The sequence below is a fragment of the Anopheles maculipalpis genome, chromosome 2RL (genome assembly GCF_943734695.1).
Source record: "Anopheles maculipalpis chromosome 2RL, idAnoMacuDA_375_x, whole genome shotgun sequence".
In the NCBI taxonomy this organism is placed as follows: Eukaryota; Metazoa; Arthropoda; class Insecta; order Diptera; family Culicidae; genus Anopheles; species Anopheles maculipalpis.
Genome location: NC_064871.1, coordinates 80,642,661 through 80,666,505, shown reverse-complemented (window position 1 = coordinate 80,666,505; position 23,845 = coordinate 80,642,661). Strand labels below are relative to the sequence as shown.

General features: G+C 42.7%; 3 protein-coding genes across 7 annotated transcripts in view; 1 reads left to right on the top strand and 2 right to left on the bottom strand.

Annotated features, from left to right (window-relative positions):
- Positions 1-23,845, bottom strand: part of LOC126568598 (probable salivary secreted peptide) — a 380,437-nt gene that overhangs the window by 70,536 nt on the left and 286,056 nt on the right. The gene's annotated exons all lie outside the window — the stretch shown is intronic.
- The window catches only part of LOC126567991 (transcription factor AP-2-epsilon), a 67,145-nt gene that overhangs the window by 27,408 nt on the left and 15,892 nt on the right, over positions 1-23,845 (bottom strand). Inside the window, exon 1 of one of the 5 annotated variants that reach the window (XM_050224381.1) lies at positions 22,406-22,535. The exons of 2 other annotated variants lie outside the window; for them this stretch is intronic. In XM_050224381.1, the coding sequence (XP_050080338.1) occupies positions 22,406-22,450 (45 nt within the window). In that variant the 5' untranslated portion in view covers positions 22,451-22,535. Of the gene's footprint in view, positions 1-9,953; positions 10,500-22,405; positions 22,536-23,845 lie in introns of those variants that run through there. 2 more of the 5 variants (XM_050224383.1, XM_050224380.1) reach the window with 2 other exon arrangements.
- The window catches only part of LOC126567958 (MOXD1 homolog 2-like), a 507,834-nt gene continuing 485,825 nt past the window's right edge, over positions 1,837-23,845 (top strand). The window contains exon 1 of the mRNA XM_050224338.1: positions 1,837-1,847. The gene's annotated coding sequence lies outside the window, so the exon portion shown is untranslated. The remainder of the gene's footprint in view (positions 1,848-23,845) is intronic.

Sequence of the window (23,845 nt, the reverse complement as noted above, 5' to 3'; positions counted from 1 at the left end):
TGCGAGGCAGGGGCTAATTTGGGCCAGCAAAAAGCGACACAAAATTAAATATAGTGCGTATTTGATGCCTTCAGTATCATGAAGAATGGGATACAAACAGAACCATTGGATCGTTCTCGCACAAACACGGGCGTTTCAAACAAGCAGACGGCCTGACGCCATCCGATTGGAAATAGGAAGTGAGCAGTATTGAATCCCTTCTGTTCTGTTAGATGTAGACGGGAGGTTTTAAAACCATACGTGGTTTACACACAGCTTCAAAGGACGCGAGCGAATCAGAGTGCTTCTAACGAGGGAAGCATCAATGCCATCCTATTTTGCGTTGAGAAAGGGCGTGCTCTAGCAATGTAACCGAGGATGGCAAGGTTTGAATTGAATTAGGAAATTGCATCCATTCGTATGTTTGGCAGTTTTCTCATTTAGCTAGGAAATTTGGCAACAATATCCGGTCTCTCGATTACATTAAGAAGGGGTAGAAGTACATATTTTTTGGATTGATAGAAAAATTTCAAAAAAAATGTATGGACTCGTAGAACTAATAAATAGTGTTAGAAAACAGTACACGAGAGTTTAATTACATAATTGCAAAGATGAGGGAAAACTAAAATATTTAAAAAGACCGATAGAGGAATGAAAAACGAAAGTAGGTAATTAAGTAGATTTTGCAAAAATAATTTCACAAAATTGCTTGCCAAAAAGAAGTCACTTTAAATAGTGTTCGCCTAGATGAAAGCAAAACGCCACAAACTTTCCTAACATGACAGCTAAATTGGAGGAAATAATCATGTTAGACAAAACGCAAGAAATCGTCCCCAAAAACATAAAAACCGCTTAAAAGTCGAACCAAATCACATGTCGTTTTGAGAGTGGTTTATCACACGCACGCGAGTACGTAGAAAAGGCGAAAAAGAGCAAAAGCTCCTAAAGAAAAAGCAAAACAACAACAAACCCTAATCAAATCGCTACAACGCGACTCGACATTAAACAATTCCAATCGATTAAAACTAATACACTCTACTAACGGGCACTGACTGTTGTTTTCGTGCCTCGTTTTCGCCGGTCGACCCTCATTGTGATGAAATTAATAGTTTCAACCGTCAAAAAAAAAAGAAAAACAGAACGCACACACCCGCTCAACAAATACATAGTTGTAGATAGCCAACAACGAAACGAAAAAAAGCTTAATAAAAGCGTGTAAGCGAGCAAAGCAACAAACGGTTTTGGTTTCGGGTTAATGGCTATAATTATGCGCTGACGCCGCCGGTTGTGCGCTGCAAAATGTTAGGAATGATAGTTTAACGTTTCATGATTGGCGATGATTAAAGCGAATCGGAAAACCTTTGCTCCAAAAACCTGGAAGGTGGCCGTGTGCGTTGCCGTGGTGCGCACGAGTCTAACGCGGCTCAAATCTCGACTCTCTCGACCATCATGTCGGCAAGGTGGTCAGCAATTAAAAACGCGCCTTACCTAACGCTACATTTCGTTTCGTTTGCCCCGTTCGTGCTCCGGCAACATTCGCCGCACCTTTACTGCCTTCCTTTCCATGAGGAGGGGGTTAAAATTTTGACTTGCACAGGGAAGGAATTGGGTGATGATGAACCATTCAACCGAACACTTGGGATCGATCGTACGCCGTGTAAAGGAAACAGTTTTAGATCGATTTAAATCATCGACTGTTGCTGTTGCTGTCTTTCTTCTCCCCTGCTTACCGTTTTTCGGGCGTTGTCGCTCGTGTGCTCCCGAAGAGTATGTTGTACACCAATTAAAGGAAAACAAAACATTTTTAAGGCAGCGAAAGTAAAGCAAGAGGGAAAAAAAGCTCGCAGCCAACTACAACAAAACGCAATGTTCCAAACCGTCGGCTTTGTGTATGCGTCCAATCGTGTGAGCAATTAAGTTGAGAGGATGAACATTGGCCCAAAAAAAAAAAAAACTGATCTTGCGGCATGTGCGGATTGTCGTCTAGAAGGAGATCGCGATCGTACAACGAACGGCAGCCGCATCCAGCAAGCAGCAGATGAAAAATGGTCACTTTATTTGAAAGGCTAGTCTAGCGCGCCGGTACCGGTGAAAGAATCCGTTTGTGTTTATAAAGCTTTTTGAAGGAGCGAGTATGTGCGTGAGAGAGAAAGAAAGAGAGCGAGAAAAGCTTACGCGATAAAACCGTGTCGTTCGGAAGGTTCGTCACTTGTTGCCGTTCGAAGTCTATCGATTAAAAGTGCCGCTTGCTTGCAGCGAGGTTAATACGCGCGTGTGATAAAGCCGAAACTTACACGTTAATCAATCAACAACTACCAATAGCTCCCGCTGACTATCGTCACCCCCCCCTCCCCCAAGACTACTCCCCTCAATACTTCCTTTCCTGCATCCCTTTTTCTGTCTTCCTTTTCCGTACAGCAACAAAAGACTTCGATGCTCTTTTGTTGAGTGAAGTTGGGGATCGATTTTTTCCCCGTACTTTTTTGGACATTTCAAGAATGCACTCTTTTTTCGTCTTACCCTGCCCTATATTCGACTGTCGTTATTGAAGAGAGATCAATCAAAGAAGGGGCAAATGCATTTCATACCCTTTCGGTTGGCAGAACGATTCAGACGATTTATGCTTCGGTAAGTGATCGTCGTCGCGATTGTTCGTGTCACTGGTAGAGCTCTGCGTGTGAGCTATTTTTCAACACACACACAAATTGGGTGATGCCTAAATGAATCCATTGAAAATGCTAGCCATTATCGTCACGGGGTATATTTGTTACTTGGGGCTAGAAGTAGACGTAGTAGTATAATTAATGGAACGGAATGAACAAAAAAAAATAAATAAGCAGTAAAGGTCTAATTTTTACCATCCAACAATCAAAATGAAACCAATCACGGGAGTAGTGCCAAAAAGGGTTTTCATGATTCCAAGTAGAAGAGAAAAATAAATGATCATCCAATTACTTGGATTTATTTCACCAAAGTCACCAAAACGTAGTATGGATGAAGTACATTTCGATTTTTTCAAGCAAGCTTAGACGAGCAAGTAGGTGCTCATTTGTTCAAAAATCTCTTAAAAGAAAGTTTTATTTTCCTTCTTGCGATAAAAAGGAATGGTTCCCTTTTATTGAATGCTTTTAAATAAATAGCTTCGAAATGCAAAGCACAAAGTAAGAAGGAAAAAGCTCATGGGAAAATCAATCACTGTGCCTTGTGCAAGTGATCTTCATTTATTCAACCATCCCGACCAGATGGTGGTGATGGTGTTTTGTCACACGAGCTTTAGCCCGTGTTGGCGGTGCCATATCGGAAGACAAATTAGCATTTATCGGATGAATGTTTTTCTTTGAATCAATTCTTTTTTTCCGCATCGTTTATAAAATGCAACAGACTGTCATAAATCTTGCCACGGGGAGGATGCATTCAGGCTGCGCGAAACCATGTGACAGATCTGTTTGGAAAATGCAACAAAAAAAGCGAAAGAAACGAGATGAATTTTTTCTCTGTTTTGTTTCTCATTTTTCGTCACAGTTGTGCAATTAAAAGATGTATAAGAGATGAATACGATTTTCTGTAACCTGCCTAAGATGACCCACCAGCACTTGTCGCTTTTCTTTTCGCTTTCTTCTTTCCGGCCAGCTGCGGCACAGTGGAGCGAATCCGTTACTGGCACAGGACACTTTCCGTGTGCCGTTCGGCAAAAGAACACAAGGGGGACACAACCGCACCGACGGTTAATAAATTATTATTAACTTGTAATTATTTTTATTGTTTATTTCGCTTTATTTGCACAGCACAGCATTTGGGGCCACAAATTAATGGTCCACGGTGGCGGTATCGCGCCCGCACAATCAACCTTCGGTGGCACGAGCTGCCTGCCCCTTGAAACCACCAACGGAAAGGCAAGGAATGTTTGTGCATTTTTCGCACAGCAATGCAGGCGGATCAGCATAAAGCTTCGGCCGGAGGGTCGACAAAAAAAAACCAAGCAGGAATTCCGCTCCTCTTTGCTTGTCATAACTTTTGTTCAGCATACGCTTTTTCCACCGGCCGCGAAAGCAGTCGCAAAAGCAGAAATGATTTGACAGTTTTATTTTTCACTCGCAGCGCTTTTTTCACTCGTTGGCCTGCCTGCCGTTTCTGTATTTCATCGGCCACCAGTTCGAACCGATCGTACGAACACGTATACAAAACCTCCGTTTTTCGATGAGAACAACCGATCGAGAGGATTGCTGTCGCTTTTTTTTTCTTTCCTCCATCGGTGTTTTGAATGGGTTCAAGTGTTCATTTTTATTTTTATTAGCACTTACAGCTGATTTTTGGCTGCCTGCAAGAATCTGTGCAACCTGTTGCGCGGTCCGAAGCTCGTTCCGAAAGCAAGAAGGAGCGTTAATGTTGCGGAATCTTTTGTCCCTGCGTGTGCGGGTTAAGAAGGCGGGGGAAGCGAGTGTGGCAGCGATGCGAATGCGAGAAGGGACAAAAAACTACTCTCATCATTAAAATCCCGCATAAAGGATGGTGGGAGCGATACCGCGATCAGGAAAGAGCAGCAAAAAAAAGGGTATCGCGATCGCGAAACAAAACCCTTCCCGGTGGCAATCCGGCCCGGTGGATCGGCAAGAATTGAGCCGCCGGAATCGACACTTGAAATTTGGGTCACCAGAACTTTCCGGGTTGGGGTTGGTATGCGAACGATGGTGGCAGGTAGTGGGATTTAAGAGGAAGAAATGGTTCAGTGATTTTCACATTTCCCTTTTCAGCGTTCGGCATGAAAGAAGGAAATAAAAATTACGTCCAATTTTCAGCACAAGCTGGTATTGCCTCTGTGCCCCAAGAGTGTGTATGTTGTTTGATGTTTTTCGGCGCCTTGCGATAAAGGGCTTAACGTGAGGATCGCGCCGATGACGGCTTAAGCTATGAGCGGTCCCGTGTGTATGCAGCGGACGCAGGTTCGTCGCTTAACCTGTCCTAATTTTACGCTAGATTGATCGTGCGTACATTGTATGTACGGGGTAGCAGCCTTTCTTTATGTGACGAAGGTTTGCGAGGCACACTTGTCTTGGACTTAACGATGTAAGCAAACGATGCGATGATTACAGACCGCAGAAGAGATTTGGCTTTGATTGTGTTCTACAAAGTCGAGTTTTGGAAGGTACATTTTGTTCAACAAATTAAGGTACATTTTATGCGGCTTTACTCGTTGCTAGCTGAATAGTTTTGGGTACAGGAAAATGATTCGATTCTTAGACGAGACGGAATTAGAGTCCCTTGGGAAGCCTGGACAAAAGGGACAATCAGCCGCCTCTATCATGGAGAGAAGACGCCAGTTATTCCCCTCCGTATCATTTAGACATATGATCAATCTTCCAAAGGGGCTATGATTTCCCGTATGTTCATGCTCAGATATTTACAGATTTATGTTACAGTTCTGTTAGGACCTATAACGTCCTTTAAGAGGAGTTAGATCCATAATACGGATTCCATACCGATAGCAGTGCGATATTGCTACATACACCGACAACAGAATCTTCTCCTCTTTATGGAGGAGATAGATGATCCACGAGCTTGCTGAGCTGTACGGTGATCCGGACATCCTGACGAAGATCGGAAGAATATAGTGTCGATGATATGAGGATGCCGGACTCATGCTCCATCAAAAAGGCATTCATCAGCGACCCCAAGTTCGGCACGAGGCGTCAGGGAGCACAGCGTGTTCATTGGCTGGATCGAGTGAAGCAGGATCGGTCAGAGATCAGGCACCTACATGGATCAGAAGTTGCAGGAAGGGATCAAGGATCCTGGAGAATCATTGTTGAACAGATCAATGAGAGAGAACGAGAGAGGGAGAATCATAAAATAACTGTCGTCTAAGAAACCTCATCTATCACCTCGTCATCCTCTTCACTTCATTTACCAAGAGACCTTCTTTGCTCAGAGAGCCTCGTCATACAAAAAGGCTATTGTGCTTTGAGAAGTCCAGTTGTGCTTGTGGATCAAATGTTTATAAATAAAATATACATTTGCATTGCACTGTCAATAAACATTAAATTTCATAATATATTACCAATGCATTAATTCTATCAGCGATCAAAGCCTTGAAGGATTATCGTATGGTAGCTCATTTTTTATCATCTAAATTGATGTTAAATGATAAGAACTCAGTGAACTTACAGTAACGAACAGCTGCCCGACAAAGTCGAGCTCAAACAAAGCCTCAAATATCACTATCAATGTGTGTAAAGGTACAGGCAACTTACGATACCCTTTCTCCGGATTAACAATTCTGCAACGATTAAATAAAGCAAAAACGACAGCGAAATTGTTGATCATTTAAATACATTACAGAATTATCTTCTCTTTCTCCTTCCGTGATTTGCTTACCACATTATATTTATTTTTAAAAAATCGCCCAAAGTAACAGGTTAAGATTGCAGTGATTTAAATACTAAAATTATGTCCCACATTCAACATTTGACACTGTTTTTGTGTGGTTATGTTTGGCGTATGCCCCAACTTGCGGTTTATTTCTTTGGGCGTTTGCCAAAAGTTTAATTTATATACTGGCGAATGTGTAGGCCACACACTTTCTAAGCGTTTCCGTTCCTCCTGAATAGAGTAGATGAAGGGTAAGAAGAGCAAAAAGAACACAGTACAACAATCACCCCAAATCGGTTGTAATGAGATTACCGAAAACTGTTTATGTTATGTCGCCTCCCGCTACGTAGGATGCGATTAATGCGCCACGGGTGGGGTTTGCACATTGGAATGGTTGAAAGAAGGTGCGCAAAAGAGATCCCCCCCCTCATCTCCCCGAAAAAATGCATGTGTATGTGTGCGTGTATGCCTTCCTTCTTTGGGGTACAGCATTATCCCAAGCATCATAGGTCGCCGGTAAACTGTGGTGGCGAGTTAACATGATGTCGGGTGCCACATAAATTGGAGGATTCCGGCTCCATTTTCAAAGCACCTCATCATCGCGACCGTTGAGTTCGTTCTTTGTAGTTTTTTTTTGTGTGTATGGTGTGTCGCTTTGTGGGATCCATAATTTTGCTAACCTTTCTTCGGGGGGGTTTTTTTCTCCCTTTGCTATTTGATTCCGACCATCCCAAAACGGAAGAGTTTTACCTACTCGAGGAGAGGTTGCTCGAGGAAAAGCAAAAAAAAAAAGAAGGAAAACAAAACGTTTCCTGTCCTCACGAATCGAGTCGATCGAGTCTAAGTATACTGCCCAAAGGTACAACACACATACACACACGCGAATCACATTTTAAACCTCATGAGGAAAGAAAAGTGTTGCCAAAACGAAACGTTCGAATGGAATGATGAAAGCAAACCATGCAAACCAAAAAAAAAAAAAAACACTACATGAGAACAAGTGTTTTGGCATGTTGGTAAGTTCCCCCCCATTCCCTTTTTCCTTTCAATTCCCTTTACAGTTGTTCTTTACAGTTTCCCATTCCTATGTGAAATCACGCGACTGTTGATATTAATTTATGCATGGTGGTTGCGGAAGAATTTGAAGATCGTTTGGAGTAGCGCTTACAGAACGGCGAGCGGAGACAATTTTCATGATTGTCTCGTGAGGCGTCGAAACACGCCACGCTTCGATCATGATTCGTATGCATCGTGCCATGGGTTTTAGGGTGGATTTTATAGCAAATTATTTAACGGTTCGGTACAAATCGTGTAAAGGCATCATGTTTATTCTTGCTGCTTACAGTCTCAAGAAGTATGCAGGCATTAACCGATGCCGATCTGCCTAATAGACTTTGTAGTCTTCGAAAGAAATCATTTGTTTAAACATTAGTTATAGCATGTACTGGCACTGTTTTACAGCCAGCATTTGAACAGCCTTCAAACAACGTACTCGAATAACACCACTGTTATGTTTTGATTAAATCGCTGGTTCTTGTTCGGTTCGGTTGTCGAGCAAAATTAAAACAAACGCCACCACCGAATCGGGCGTGACGATCCCCATTTCGTTACCCTTTCGAAGCAGCACTTGAGCACCGAAAAGACAGCGTCAGGGCCAGGGTCGAAATGTAATCTGTAATGCTCCATCGAGAAATTGGGTCAATGCGTAGTCGATCGTCGAGTAGCGATCGATTTCCTTCCAGAAAGGGATAGTTTCAATTCCTAGCCTCCCTTTCCCCCAAAAAAAAGAAGCGTCCGATGCTTCAATGCTGCGTGAAATCGACGTAGTGGTTGAAGGGCTCATACGAACACGCAATAGAGAGCATACGAGCGGGAAAGTGCGCGAAAGAGAAGGAACAATAATTAATTCAGTAATCTTGAATGATTGACGTAGCTCGGATTACTTGCAAGATTCTTTTATTTTAGAGGAGCAGTTTTTTTTTCGCTACTCCTTACTTGATTTCCATGCTACCATGTATGATCCAGTTGCACGAAAGGGACAGAGAAACTGATAGAAAAGCGAAACAAAGCTGCTGGTAGTGGTAGCAAGCGGTGTAGCAGAGTAGCCGGGGGAGGAAATTAAAAATCATCGACAATCGATCGATCTACACAAATGTCGAGAATCTGATAAACGGGGTGTCGACGGACGGTTGGAAGCAGAAACGGGAGCAAGCCAAAAACGAGAGATGTATGCGCAGAAAAAAAAAACACACGAAAGAAAGACAGAAAATAAGCATTAAAGCACAAAGGACGATCGCATGTCGCATGGTAGGGAAGGAGTTACGTTTGGATGAAAAGTGATTAGAAAATTTGGAAACATACGATCGCAAACGCTGTAAAGGAGTTGAGACGAATGGGAAAGGGAATCGGGCGACGATGGTGAACTGATTCGGCGAAGTGAGAGGCAACAGGATAGCAAAAATGATATTTAGGAAAAACAAAAAAAAAACAACGTGAACAGTGAACATGATTTAGTAGATCAAAGCGTCAGAGATGTCAAAGGAATTGAAAAAGGAAAAAGGAAAATGAATGGAATCAAGATTTATGTATTGCATTTGTTATGGAGAAAAACAACATTAAATAAATTTATTTACATTTGATTATTACGGTCCAGTGCCGTATTGTCAACGTTAAATAAATGTTTTTTGAAAAATTCGATCTCAAACTAACCGGCATTTAAAAAAAATTTAATTTTTAAGTTCATTGTATGAGACATAAATATTTTATAGGATTTTAAATAAACGTTGATAGCAATATGGCCGGTTAGCAATATTTTGATTTTTATAATAAAAATCGTCAAATTGTGGCCAAATCGCTCTAAACCTGTCAATTTGTTTTTTTAAGTGAAATAGGCTGTGAGTGAAATACAATTCAAAATGGTTAAACCATGAATGACTACATTAGATTGAAATGGTAAAAAGTAATTCTTTAAGTAATAAGTCTTAATCGGTCGGTTAAGATTACCATGATCGTTCAATAATTGACATACCCTTGACACTGATGCATATAACCGATTATCGACAGACAGTGGTCAATTCACAATCAACATTTCAGATAAAACCAGAGAACCACAAACGAAGAAACAGATAAATTAAGAACTGGAATATAACTAACTTCCATGTCTGTGACGATCGTTGAAAATATTCCTTTCAGAAAACATAAAGCAATTTGTAAGAATTCTAGAAATAACATTAAAAATCTCAATTAATCTCAACTCGATATGTTGCTGCAGTAATTTTGCCACCCCTGGCAAGATTAACCATTCACATTAGATTAAGTTGCTCCTGCACGTGATCAAGCGATTGCTTTTCTTTTCGCCGATCGTGTCACTCGTGAATAGCTTTGCATCACAAATGCAAATCACACCTCATCCCTAGATGAAGACGTCGAAATGCGCTCGAAACGGAAACCCTCCAGCCTAGGGACAGAAGAAAAGGTTGAAAGGTCGCCATTGGCTGCTGCGCATGTGCGCGAGCGGCGTATAAATCCGAAAGTGCCAAACGCTCCTACCACAAACGAAAGGAAGTATGTGTGTGTGCGTGCGTGCCCACGATCAGGATCGAACTTACGTCGTCATCGTCGTGCAGGGAACTGCGCTCATCATCAATCAAAATCAATTGGCTTTTGCTCAGGTCATCGTCGCAGTCGCCAACGGAGTTGGCAGCAGTGGCACCAGCCGTCCCGGTGGAGGTCGTAGTGCCCGGCGTTGCGTGACTGCCACCGTGAGAGATGCCCCGTTGGCTGATGGAGATCTGCTGCTGCTGCTGGTGCTGGCTGGAGGTGATGGTAGTTGCCGTAGCATGGTTGTTGTTGCTGTCACTTCTTCGGTTATTGTTGTTGTCACCGGCCGTACCGACCAGATCGGTGCAATCCATCCCGGGATGGTGATCATCGTACACGTGGTGAAGGGTGTGGAGTGCGTGCTGGTGATCATGATCGTGATGGTGATGGCCGGACGGTTTCATGATCTCCATGTTATTCTTCAGGATCTCGTTCAAAGACTGATGCCGCAGGTCGGTGATTTGTATCTGACCCGGGTCATGTTGCTGGTGCTGGTGCGGTTGCTGACCAAGCTCGGTGATCTCGGAATGCTGCGGTACATTATTGTTCTTCATCGTGTGGCTGTTCCGTATGCAAAGTTCACAGATAATAGGACTTTTCACTATAATTTTACCAAGCGCTTAACAGATCACCATGCGACTCCATCGGGGAGCGGTATGACTATTTAAATAGTTTGAATGGCAAATTTATGCAGTAGGATGCGGTACATGCTATAACTATTTTAACGAACCAGTGGCGCATGGCTTCCGTTGATAAAATAAGGCACAATTAATTCACTTCGATCCACAAAACATGACACACATTGCAACGGGATAGCTGCAACGCGTTCTTTCTATAATTAAAAAAAATGGCCGAGCTTTGTATGTGTGCGCGTGTAGGTAGGTGTAGGTCAAAAACTAGGCACCGATAATAAACTAACCACAACAAAAAACCACACTCCCAAACGGACACGGAAATGGCACTTTGATTTCATGCGATAGCAACAACGAAAGATATCAACGCGATATCGAAAATCAAGCGACGAACCCGTTCAAATCATCGCAGCTCCCTATCGTCTCCCGGATCGGCTAGGAGGAAGCCGTTAAGATAACACTTATTAGCGCCCAGAGAAAGGAGCAACCGGTGTGAATTCGATTCAAAACACACAAACACATTCACTCACGAAAAAACAGAAACAAAACATCGTCAGAATGATAAATCTAATTTTGAAACGAAAAAAAAAAAAACAATCTGCACCACGAAACACTCTAACGCACACGGAAGGAAAGCGATGTCTTGCTGTGCAGGTACAAATAGCGAAGGGTGAAGGTGAAGAAAGAAAAAAAAAAACAAAGGTACAGGAGGTGCGCAAAAACACGCGAAACGCGAACACCGAGCGTGGCGTGTGCGTACGATCGAAAGACCGCATGTAAACTAGTGGCCGTCGGGTCAACCGCAAAGCCCCGGAGCGTTTTTTTTCCCCAGCGTTCAGGGCAGCCGTGGGTCGGGTCGGGTTCGTCGCTTGCGCTCGTCCAGCCCAGGAAGAGTAAGATTCTCTTCCATGCGTGCTCTTATGCTGGCTTCATCAAATAGGCTTCTGCGGGCTACATTATGCTGAGCGCTCCGAAGGAATCTGGCTCTCGCATAAGCATCACAGCATCTGCTCGCTCTCTGACACTTTTGCTCTCCATCCGCAAGGGTGATTCTCTCGTGCGGTTGTGGGGTTGTTTTTGTGTGTTTGGAAGGCTTAACACGATCGGACGAGCATGCGAGATTCGATTCACTCGTCGCGCATGTGGCGCACGAGCGGGCTTATGCTGCGGTACGATAAAACACACTTGATCGATCGTTCACCTGTGACAAATTGACTCAATTGTGTTCAACCTGACCAAGCGGGGTGGAGGGCCGGGGGAGCGGCAACCGTGGGAATCTTCATACGCGTTAAAGCCATGCGGCTTTGGCGGGCGTCGCTTGTGGATGCTTTTTTTTTTTACTGCCTCGCGGTATGACGGTACGATCAGTCTTCCTGGGCGCGCGCGCGAGAGGTCATACCCAGTGTGTGTGTGTGTGTGCTCGTTGGTGTGACCCACATATACACTTCCAATCGAAGACTTATCGCTTGCGCGGGGTGTGCGATTGTGGCTAGTCAGGAGAGATACGGTTTTTTTTTTTGTTGTAATTGCTTTTGCCCAGGTTCGACATTACGAAAGTGTACATCCAGGCTGCCGCCGGGTGCCCGGTGCAAGGTGAGAAGGAACGCGCAACGGTTGGGAGGAAGACAAACCTCTCGCCCCACCCTCCAAAAAACATTACAGGTCCAATTCGAGCAACTTTTGATAGCGCGTGGGGCGTAAAAGCGATACAATTGCTAAGACGCTAGGACGTGCTAGCGAAGACCTTTTTTTCCTTTAGCTCGAGAGTGATGCTTTCGAGTGGTACGTTGCCGTACTTGAGGCGGATTTCTGTACCACTCTTCTTCGGGCGTGCGCAGTGCTGTTGGGCACAGGGATACGATCCCGAACCGGTGACAGAAAAATGTGTGTTAAAATAACAAGCGCGAGCGTGTTTAGGTGAGGTTGAGCTCAACACCAGCTCAACCTACAAACGCTACAAACGAAGCTGAAGTGGAGTTTTTTTTTGAGGCGGCATTAGCGTGGTGTTGTGATACGTTTGAGTATCGTAACTTTTGGCAACCCACACTAATCTTTATCGAGTGTAAAATATTTGGGGTTGAAATGATAAATGATGAAGGTTATAACCTCGTAATAATTAAACAAAAAACTGTTCATTTCAAAAGGTATATGTAGCAATACGGCCTGGCCGTCCCTTATGAATAAAAAAAAAAAAAAAGGTATATGTGGTTCAGATAATTTTAAGCCGGAACGCCAATAAATGTTAAGCTTTGTGCAGTAAAATTTCAATTATCTGCCACTTTCAACGTGTATAAGGTGTATTTGTTATTTCCCGATCATTTTCTAGACTTTAAGAGTTAAAAAAGGTTTGTTTTCTCACATCGTTTACGATGTGTTTTAGCCAATTTATTACGCTAACATGTTGGCTTAAACATTTTTTTAAATCAAATACTTTACACCAAAAACATAAATCATAAATCATAAATAAATGGTTACAAAACCATTTTTATTTTTTTAATAATTTGTACTGCAAGTTTTCCATTCAATAACACGTGTTTATCCTCCCAACAGCGAATGCACTTGCCGCAAAATCCCAAATACAGTGTCAAGAGCTACATTTAGGTGCTACTTACTCCAGATCACTCTGTGTGCACTCTCTCTTCCATTCTGTGGGTCAACCGGGACCTACCCAAATTAAGCAAGAAAGCGCAATGTTTTAGTCTCGAAACGATTAATGCTAATGTATGCAGTCTTCATATGGTGTCGTTGGCGGTACTATTTCCCTTAAAACATCGCTGCTGCACATGCGCACCGAACCAGCTACCAATGATCATCTCCCAAGATGTGTAAAGTCTGCCAGTGCACGTTAACGCTATCAAATGCACCGAGTTGTGAATGCTCGTACGCAAATACAAACACCCCTGGTTTCCCTCGGTAGAAAACGGTGGCGAAATAAAACTATATTTAATTAAGAAAAAACGAAGTAATAAGACTGGCCTGCAATTAAAGGAATATTTGGACTCGTTCGAAGAGGTTGAGCTTTTTTTCTCGCTCTCTCTCGCAAACACAACAAACCAGTCTCTAGGGCAAACGAGGCGAAAAAAGCGAGTGCGATAAGCAGTTTATTTGTATCGCGGTTCCTTTAACTTAATTATCGTACCGCGTACTATCCGGCATCGCTATAAAGCGAGTCCCCGTTAGGTTTTAGGGAAGGCACGCGCATCACCAAACCGTGCATGGAGGAAAGTGTCAAATTTAAGTGCCCAAAAGACGGTAGGTCTCCGTTTGCGGACGGTTAAAAATGGGGCTTTAACGTTGTGCGAAATCGCTGCTACGATAAGCGAACGATCGTTGCTTGGCTTTGGTGCTTGGTTTGGAGTGAGCAAAGATCGTAGCCCTATTACGTGAGTGAGGGTTGAAGAATATGAAGTGTGTGTGTGTGTGTGTGTGTGTTTTTTTGTATAGATTGAAAGCAACTCATGACGTTAGGACAAAAAGTACGATAACCTGGTAAAGTGAAATATTTTTCCCCTTACACGGTCAAAATAAGTGTGGACACACGCGCCCTGCGAAGATGACATTTCAATTTAATTAACAGCTCATAGTGCACCAGTTCGCTCACGCGGGATTAGATTAGAGCACCCATTTGCAGGAGACAAACGGAACATTATGGTGAAGGTGCTCTTTACTATCCAGCACGAAGAAAGACTCCGGTACTTATTTCCGATATGAGCAAAAGAGTTCACCGTTTTATTGTCGCATGCATGCTCCACATAAAGCGCGTAGAAAGAAGGTGCAAAAAGTCAGTAAAATAAATAAAGGCCGACCTTATAGGTTGGCTACCACCCAGGACCCAAGCCCGATCGATCGCAGCCCGTACAAGATGTGCAACAAAAGAATGTCTTGAATGCGAGCTTCAGCAGTGCATGAAAAAAAAAACCGAAAAAAATCTAAAGCGCACGAGCACGCGCACACGCGAGTTAGTTGGTCATTTTAGCCGATCCGGTTTGTTTCATTTCTGCACTTTAGTGTCGCAGAACGCCAGCAGTACCGTCTAATGCAGAAACAAAGTGTGCCCCGTACGGTGTAGAAGAGCGTAATGCCAGCGGCAATAACAGCACTAAACAGAATGGGTGACCGGCGTAAATAGAAACCGTTCGATACCCGGGCACCCATTTAAGGTGACGCCAACCAAACACAGCGGCTTACGGGATCACGCAGGGTCGTACTGGGTAGCCATGTGGCCTTTTTATGTGCAAGTTCATGCACAAGGGAGGAGAGAAAGAAGTAAAACACGATCACAAAACGCATCCCCGTACGAAAAACTAGCTCGAGCGTGTCCGGTAAAATCGTTGTTAAAACAAAAGATTTAAATGCAAGCGACGAACCCCGATTGCATGTGACCTGTGCGATGTCATCTGTTTACCAAGCCTCGCAACCAAGAAGGTTGTGATTTTTCATTCATAAAATTCGCTCACGATATGGTGTGTGAGTGTGTGTGTGTGTGTGTGTGGTTCGCAATATTTAGCCTTAAAGGTGAGGATAATGTCGGTATCGGAATCGGCATAATTCCAGCACACATCGCACCACCATTCGCTTTCCGCCTGGTGCCAATTATTGTTATCCACCCGATTTCATTCATCGAACGAGTTGAAGCTCGATCGAAGCGAAAGGTACTGCCCTTTGCCTCGGTTTCCCTCATGCCTGATGCCGCTGAAAATTCATTTTGTAATCATCAACTCGGTGGTCTTTCCGCTCGCTGCTTGTTTTTTTTATTCGCGATCGCACTCGTCCCAATCCCAGTCGTTCGAACATTCAAATTAATAACAACAGGTAAATGGCACCCTCCTCTTCCAAACACCCGGCTCGTTCACTCAGTTTGAATCGAAGTTTAAGCAGCAAGTAAAAAGAGCTAAAAAAAAAAAAACGGTAACAGAACCAGTGCCAAACAGAAGAAGCAAAAAGCTTCTCAAAAAGGGACGAATAAAAAAAAAAGATAGAAATAAAGAGATGAAAAAGCTTGGAAAATAAACGCACCTCGATGAAACATAAATATGACACAACGAAATATGGTCATCGTTGTTTCGGGTGTGTTGTGAAACCGGAAAGAGAGAGAGAGAGAAAAAAACGACGGCAACGAATGTGTTGGGTAGAATCAAAACGCGCGTCAGAAGAAGTGATTCGAACCGTTTCCTGGCGAATGGATTTTCATCGAGGTTTGTAGCTTTTGTTGCGCTATTCATTTCGCTCATCATTTCGCTCGTTTTAATTGCATTCTTGCTTTATGTTCTTTCAAGCATCGAAAAAAAGGGTTTTTGTATGTTTGCACTTTGTGCGTGAGGCTAAATTTCACCGTAAAGTGCGCCGTGTTTAAGTAGCCGTGTATGCGCTGTGTTTATGTTGTTTGGTTGTATCGTTTCGCACCCTGGGAAGTATGTGGATCGTTAGCGCGCACGATCGTTTACTTTTGAGATCATTATTTGTCTAGCATTTGTAAGCTTGCTTGTGCATGGGAGATGGACAACGCCCGGGAATAGAGCTAGGAACATCATAACCCTTGCACGGGTAAGAAACTTTATTAGTTAATTATTTCTTAAGGAGACGGTAAAAATCTCAAGCAAAATCTCAATAAACGCTTTGAAGTCTTTTGGGGAAAAAAGAACGGTGTTGAGATAAATTGAAAAAAAAAACGGAATCTAGTCGTAATTCCTATTCTAACTGTAATCAACAGCAGGACCTCCTTTTATGTGCTCTACACCGTGCTATGCTGTCCTCCTATCGCGTCTCTGTGAATCTTTTCGAATGAATTTAATTTGTGAAAACGTGTGTAATTGCAGCCACACGATGAGACCAAGCATGATTGCTTCTAGATCGAAACTCTCACCAATTCCCACCTCCAGAAAGCTCCAGAACTCTACACCCTCCTCGCTTTCAACTGTTGACCAGATTGCTTTTGAAGTTTATTAGAAGTGGACACCAATCCTCATCCACAACCCCATTACGCCTTCCTTCCATATTCTTCTTCTGCGAACTTCTAGAAAACGATGACCATTCCGATCGTGGTACGTCTGCGTTACGGTGCCATCTGCCAAGATTTGCTTTTATGCTTAATGAACTCTCCTCAACGGTTGCCAACTGTCCCCAAGCCAACGACACCCGCCGGTTGGACTAGCAAATGGGCGGTATGACAAAAAAAAAAGTACTAAATTACATTAAAACTGGATCTTGGAAGGTATGGTGTTGTAGTTGGAACGCAAAAAAAACGGAGTCGTTGACGTACAACTGTGGTGGAGGTGTGCGAAAAAGCTAACTTCACCATCGATACCGTAGCCGTGTTCCCTTCGATAAAACGCTAGACCTTGAGGCCTTCGCACTATCTTTGGCACTTCATGTGTTATTTTTTTCGTCGTCGTCGTTCTCTCTCTCCCGCCCTGTTTGTTCTGCTACAAACTTGCTTTGCTAGCAATAATTTATGAGCCCTTAAAAGGAGTCAACACTCGAATTAAAAGCCCATTACAGCAGCGCAACGAGACATAGATACACTTATTAAGCATACGTCTACAGCTCTCGTGCGTGTGCGGTTCATGGTTCATGAACTTCCACGGTGCTGATTGTTTGACAAACTTCGTAATTCATTAAGAATGGGTGTTTAATTTTCAGCTATCGTCAGCTGAGAGCGTTTACTTCCTCTTTTTCGATTTTCCACACAAATAGAATCACCAAAAGCTTGCCACCCTCATAAATGCTTAATTGGTTGGAAAACTACCCCCTCCCACCCCTTTTTTTTGCTCGAGCGGCAGTTTTTCAATCGCTCTCCTAGCACAAGTCATGTTAAATTATTAGTTGCTTGCGGGATGGGAGCTTTGTGCGCGACACTACACCAGCTCCCAGGCGAACAGAACAGAAAGGGTGTATGTGCGGAGCAAGTGTGGCCCAATCAATGTGTGTTTGTGTGTTTGAGTGGGGTACACTTATGCTTCCATGGATCATTGCTCTGCCCCTACGAGTCGCACGGAATGGACCGTTTATACCGTTAACAATTCGTTTATTTTGTGGTCATTCATTTTTCATACCTTTTGCTATTTCAAGGCATGTTTGATGCTTCCATCGCCACCTGACCCGATCGATTTGCAAACGGTGTTTGCGCGGATGGAACGAATCTTGAGCGTTTCTGTTAGTAAATTTGATTTGCTATTAATTTGCAAAGTGAATAATAAATTTGCTGATCATGTGCACTGAGAAGTTGAATAGCGTGGCGATTGTTTAATGATCTTAGATTCTCTTTAATGTTTTTAGAAACTTTTTACTGTTTGTTCCTATGAGTTCAAAGATTTGGATTTAAAGTTTTAAGGTAAAATATTTTCTAACTATAGTGCGTATTATCATTTATAATGCATTTGAGTTCATGTCAAATCGAATTGACACATTTGAAGCACTCTTCTGCTGGTTGGTAAGCATGTAACTATTTGTGCAACATATTTTGAAATGTTAATAAAACTTTCCTACATTTCTAATTGCTGAACCTTTCCAACGGAATCGAAAGCACTCTGATTTATTTCGTAGTTCAAATTACAAAGGTGTTTGCACAACACTAGTTTGACAGGGTCAGGAGAACGATTGTTTCGTTAAGTTGTCCCCACATGTCAAATGTGAGTGCCAGGGGCACTCCAGCGAAAAGGCTATAAATACATGTAAAAAACATTGATTAAACTCTCTCTCTGCTACAAAACGCTACACCAAAAGGTAACAATTTCGATCGTCTACAAAACGGAAGAAAACCATCCGAAATCCGCGAGTTTGTTCATGATCCTGGTCACGGCACCATGAACAAACTCGCGGATTTCGGATGGTTTTCTTTCGGTTTGTGTATGATACATTATGTTTGTGTGCTATTAATATTATTGTTTGTAAATTGATATCTGTAAAACGATTTTCTATCAAGAACTCTGCAAGTCGAGTAAGCTAATCGATGGCCGGCATGACCTTAGAGGTCGTTAAGCCAAGAAGAGTGATGGAAGGAGAAAGAGAGAAAGCAATAAACAGAAGAAAAAGACATTACACTGTCTTATAAATTGTAAAACCAATGTCCACATATTTAAAACAATGCACGATATGAAATATATGAAGACAGTAAGATAAAAATTGCGAGGTTGTTGTGCTTCTCGAAATTGCACATTATTCACAATTTTCAATGGCCTAAAACATACCTCAATTAAGACGAGCATTAGCAAAAGGAAATATTTTTAAGATTTCCTTTTTTTTAAGACTTTTTTTAATAAATTTTTAAAGAAAAAATAATTTTGCGTTTGAAAGTATAAATGCTTTGAATAATCTTAAGATCTATATAAATACATCAAGAGTTGGTGATCAAATCGCATCCGGTTGTGTGGCGAAAACAAGTCGAAAAAGACTTACATTATTTCTTGATAGTCATGACCTACAGCAAAAGCTAAACTGCAAGTAACTGTTTAACCTCACACTGGCCAAAAAAGCGGTTTTCTGAACATCGTTTTCACACCTTCCCATCCAGACAGAATCAACCTAGATGCCGCATAAGTACCTGTTTATGTCATATTCTACATACAATGGGCGTTTTGGTACTTGCGTTAATCCGAAGCACACCTAACCCCAAACTCAATCGTGCACTCTTTTAACAAGTCAGGCCAGTGGTTTGACTCTTCTCACGTGTGCTTGGGTATACACAAAAACACTGTCACTGTGAAACAGTTTTCTTCCCCCAACGAGCACAAAATACAAACGAGCTGCGAAACAATCCCTCAGATACAGGTGGTAACACCTTACACTCGCTAAATGTCACTACGAACTAGGATCGTTCGGTGAACAAGCACACAGAGGGAGAGACAGAAAAATAGTAAACATGTAGGTAATTACAAGCGTCGCGCGACGCGAAAATGTACGAAAGCCAGCCTTGTTGTTTTGGTCCCAGCTGTCAAATGAAAGAACCGCATCCACCTACTTCCGTGCACCGGGCCATGCGTGCGCCAGCGACCGGATCGAAGCGTGATTTATTGACTGCCAAAAGATCTGGAACCCACAGCTTTGAAATGGCAATCAATCTGAAACAGAACCAACGACACATAAACCGAAACCAGCGAGTCCATCAAACCCAGCAGGGAAGCCCAACGTCGGGCTCGGGCGCTCGATGGGTGTTTGATTTGGGTGAGTTTTTCTTGTTGGTGGAGTGTTCCGATGTTCGGAGTATTTTCGGGGCGGACTTTTGATTACTCCGCGAGATCAAGTGTGTGCGATATAATCTTGGCAGTGTGTCTCCTTCCGACGCGGAGTTTTTGGGCGATTTTTTTTGTTTTGTTGGCAATATACAAGCCTGTATAGCCTATTATTGGCTAACAACAGTTAGTTCAGGTTGTTTTTTATTTCGAAAAAAAGGGAGATTTCGGTGAATGGGATTGATAATTGAGCTGGCGTACTGGTTTACTGAGGTGGTGCGTGGAAGAAGTCACCGTTGACCATTTATCTCACTTTATTTCCTTCGCTCCAAAACCGAGCGATCGAAACAATCAGAAATGTCAAAACAATCCGTTGGGTTCGCAAGGTTCGCAAGATCTGTGGCTCAGTTTGGACAGTTTTCGCGCGACATCCAAAACCTGCTGGACATGAATTCGGCGCATTTTGGGAGATAGGCCGAGAGAGTGAGAGACAAAGAAACATTGGAGGGAAACTGCCACCGACACTCTGGCAGTGGAAGACTGTAAATAATTTCGAATGTGCCAGTAAATTAGCTTTTATTGGGCCGTTCGGTCGCGGAATTAAGGGTGGTGATGCGAAAATTCATGTTATCCCGGCGTAGTAATGCGCTAACAGCAGCAGGTCGCTCGGTAACGTGTAGGTGCCCCATTCTCCGGGGGAACTTTCTTTTCATGTGACGTTCTGATGAAGATCTTTGGTACGTTCGCCGAGTTGAGCAGCCCGGAATATACACACCGGAACCCTGGTGCGTTTTAAAACGAATGTTTCAATTCACGTCTGGGTTCCACACATCCTTCTCCCTTTTCCTTCCCCCTCCCACCTCCAGCAAATCTTAACGAGGTGGTCATTCTCGTAAAAATTTCACCAACAATCGGCAATGACACGAATCGTCCCCAAAACATACACAGGCGCGTACACACTTGTCTCGGCCGAAGTTCTGACCGATCGACGGGTAGCATCTTTTCTTTATTTTTAGAGCTGAATTGCTTCCTCCCGTGGCTTTAGTGCAGGAATAAAAAAATACACGGTAACCGGAAGAGAATTCTCTGTCACGGTGGGAACCTGGAGTTTCTTTTCCCGTTCCTTTAATTCGCAAACTTTGAAAGTGGGCTACATCGATGGCAATCTTTGGGGGTGACAGTTTTGGTGATAGAGCACAGGCTGTTTTTCTAAATTTTATATCGATGGCTTCATGTTTAGAAACACGTGACTAGTGAATATCTCAATTAGAGCCTTAACTTTTTTTTCGTAGTCAAACAGGGTATCTATCGATTCTTATATGAAATATGAAATAGTATTCAAAGCTGTTTACTTTTTTGTATTTTGTGGATACTTTGAGCACCTATGGAAGACTTTCCAAGCTGTAATGACTGCTTTTTTCACTACATAAGGTGTTACCATTAGAACTGCAGCGCCAAATTCCATATCAAGCAATTTAAATCAAACATACAAGATACACAGATGTGAACAACTAACGAGTCCGGTTTAAATGAAACCTGAATTACCAGATCATAAAAAATAACAAAATCTCAACATAGCGACGATCGTGAGGGACAGTGATGTTAAAATGCGATCATTCCACAAATGCTGGTTGAGGGTGAAGGCATATTAACCTTTGTATAGTTTTGCATTAAAAAGTACTCAGAATGAATGACTTAACCTTGCTTGAGCATCTGGAAGAAGATAGCAGACGTTCCTTTTTTATATAAAGATCCTGAGAGGATCTTAGAGTGAGAGGAAACAGTCAGAGGATCGGGCGGCAGGTGGTTAAGGCGACAGCGGCGCCGGTCTTAACACGGTAGGACCGGGGTTCTAATCCCATCCGGACTGTTCCCCCGTAGTGAGGACTGACTATCCAACTACGTGGTATATTGCGGCAAGTCTAGTAAGCCATTCGATGGCTGACGTGACCTTTCGGTCGTTAAGCCGAGAAGATGTCGCCTCTTAACGGCGTTTTAATATGGGCGGAGCAGCTACGAACTGCATCTTGAATCTCATATTTTCCTTCTTCTCATCAAACTCAAGGGTCCCAATACAAGTTCTTTGTTACGAAACTCTTTATTCGTGGCTCCTGAAACGACTGTCCTTAAACAGTTTTCGGGGTCCTATGCAGCCGCCGATAGATGTACCTCAATTTACAATACCAATACTATTTGATCTGGGATCTCTTCCGAGTTCTTCCCTGGTCCGCTCATAGGAAAATCAACGTCTGAACATTCAGTTAACAAGAATTAAAATTTGGTTTAAAAATCAACTCAAACAAATGTAAATCATACTGCAGATGCTTCAAAGAGCGAACATTTAAAGTACGCTTTGATTGTTATAAAAATAACATCTTGATTTATCGTATAATATTCAAGCTTATGGTAAGGATAGAGATTTAGAATAGAAATAAATAAAATGTAACCATTTCCCAAAGCAAATACAGCCTCCGAGCGAGATTACATCCCGATGCTGCCCGCAGAGACATCTATCTTCCAGTAGCGCAAGCATCGGGGATAAAACCAAAGGGGATAAAGCTAAAAAGATTAAACTAGCCCCTTGTAGGCGAAAACGAGACGACCTATTTTGTCGTCCCAGTCCTCACCGTCGTCGCTGTCGTTCGCAAGCTCAACACTTACCCATTGTGCGCTAGCGTCGTACGGAGGAACGCAGCGAAATGTCATGCTCCTGTGGGGCGGCCAAACCGACGGCGGCTGTGACGGCCGCTACGGTTTATGCTGAGGGCGGCAGTTATGCTGCCAATGCTGTACGTTGTGGCGTGAACTAGGAGCTAGCTTACGGGATTGTTTGTTTTCTTTTATTTTGGGGTGGTTTGTTTGTGGCGTTTGGTAACCGGGCAGAGAGTTTTCCTGCTTCCTTCAACCGATTGTGGCATGAGTTAAGGGCGTTCTTCTCTCATTACACACTTCCATTACCGTCCGCTTAACGTTCGTTAAAGTAATCGGTGCTTGTGTGAAATCTTGCAAAAGCACGTGTTTCTGTGCACCTCCTTTTTGGACACATTAATCCACGCATCGATTACAGTGATTACCCGCACAGCTTTTTGCACAGGTTTTGCTTTACGCGGGTTCGTTTGAATTATGTGTTCCTTATGCTCTGCCTCTTCAGCTCACGATTTTTCCTCCCATCCACGCCTTTCTGCCGTTCCCCTCTGCCTGGCGCACGCACCGATTGTTTACCGATTATTTTATGTTTTATTTCTATCGGGCGAAATCACGCTCACGAGGTACGCATGTTAAGATTTGGTATGGTGGGATAACCTTCTTTTTGGGTGTTTCTTTTCATTGGGCACGAGCGCCCAATCATGCGCTGGGGCTCGATGTTTTTTTTTATGTATCCCGTCGCAAGGAGGGTTTTATTGGTCAGGTTCGTGAATTATGCTTTCATTGCCGGCTTACCTAGAACAAACAAAACACTTAGTTAGCATGTAACAAGTTCTGAGCTTACACTTATGGATGGTTAACGTGAAAAATATAAAATATTTACAGGTAAATGAGTTTTAGGAAATAGAAAATAGAAGGAAAATTACTGTTTGTAGAATACATTTGGAGCAAATAACTGAAGTATGAGGAATGAAATTTGTTCATATCGCCCGAAAGAGCTTTGAGAAAAGGTTTTTGTTGTCGTCCCAATCTTTAAAGTCATAATATGCACGTTGTCAAAAAGTCTGTCCTTATTTCGGATGATTATGGTCCTGGCAAGATGCTCTCATCGTCATAATCAGTCCATTCGTGCGAAAGTCTTTGGATCGCCTCTTGTTAAATATTATGGAGCTTGATTAAACACAAAAAATACAATCTTTCATCTTATCCTCAAACACATTTCATTGCCAATTTCTTCGAAAAAGAGTTTTATTTTTTACTGTTTTATTTTAGAGCTTTAGTTGAATATTCCAAAATATGAACATTATTCTTTAGTTGTTTAATTGCTTATTCAGAAATTTTACAGATAAAATGTTAATCGCGCTAGGTAGGCAGAGTCCTACAGTTCTCGGATTACAGTAGATACCACGATGGGAAAATAGTCTTTACATGACAATAATACCTAGTATTTTTTTG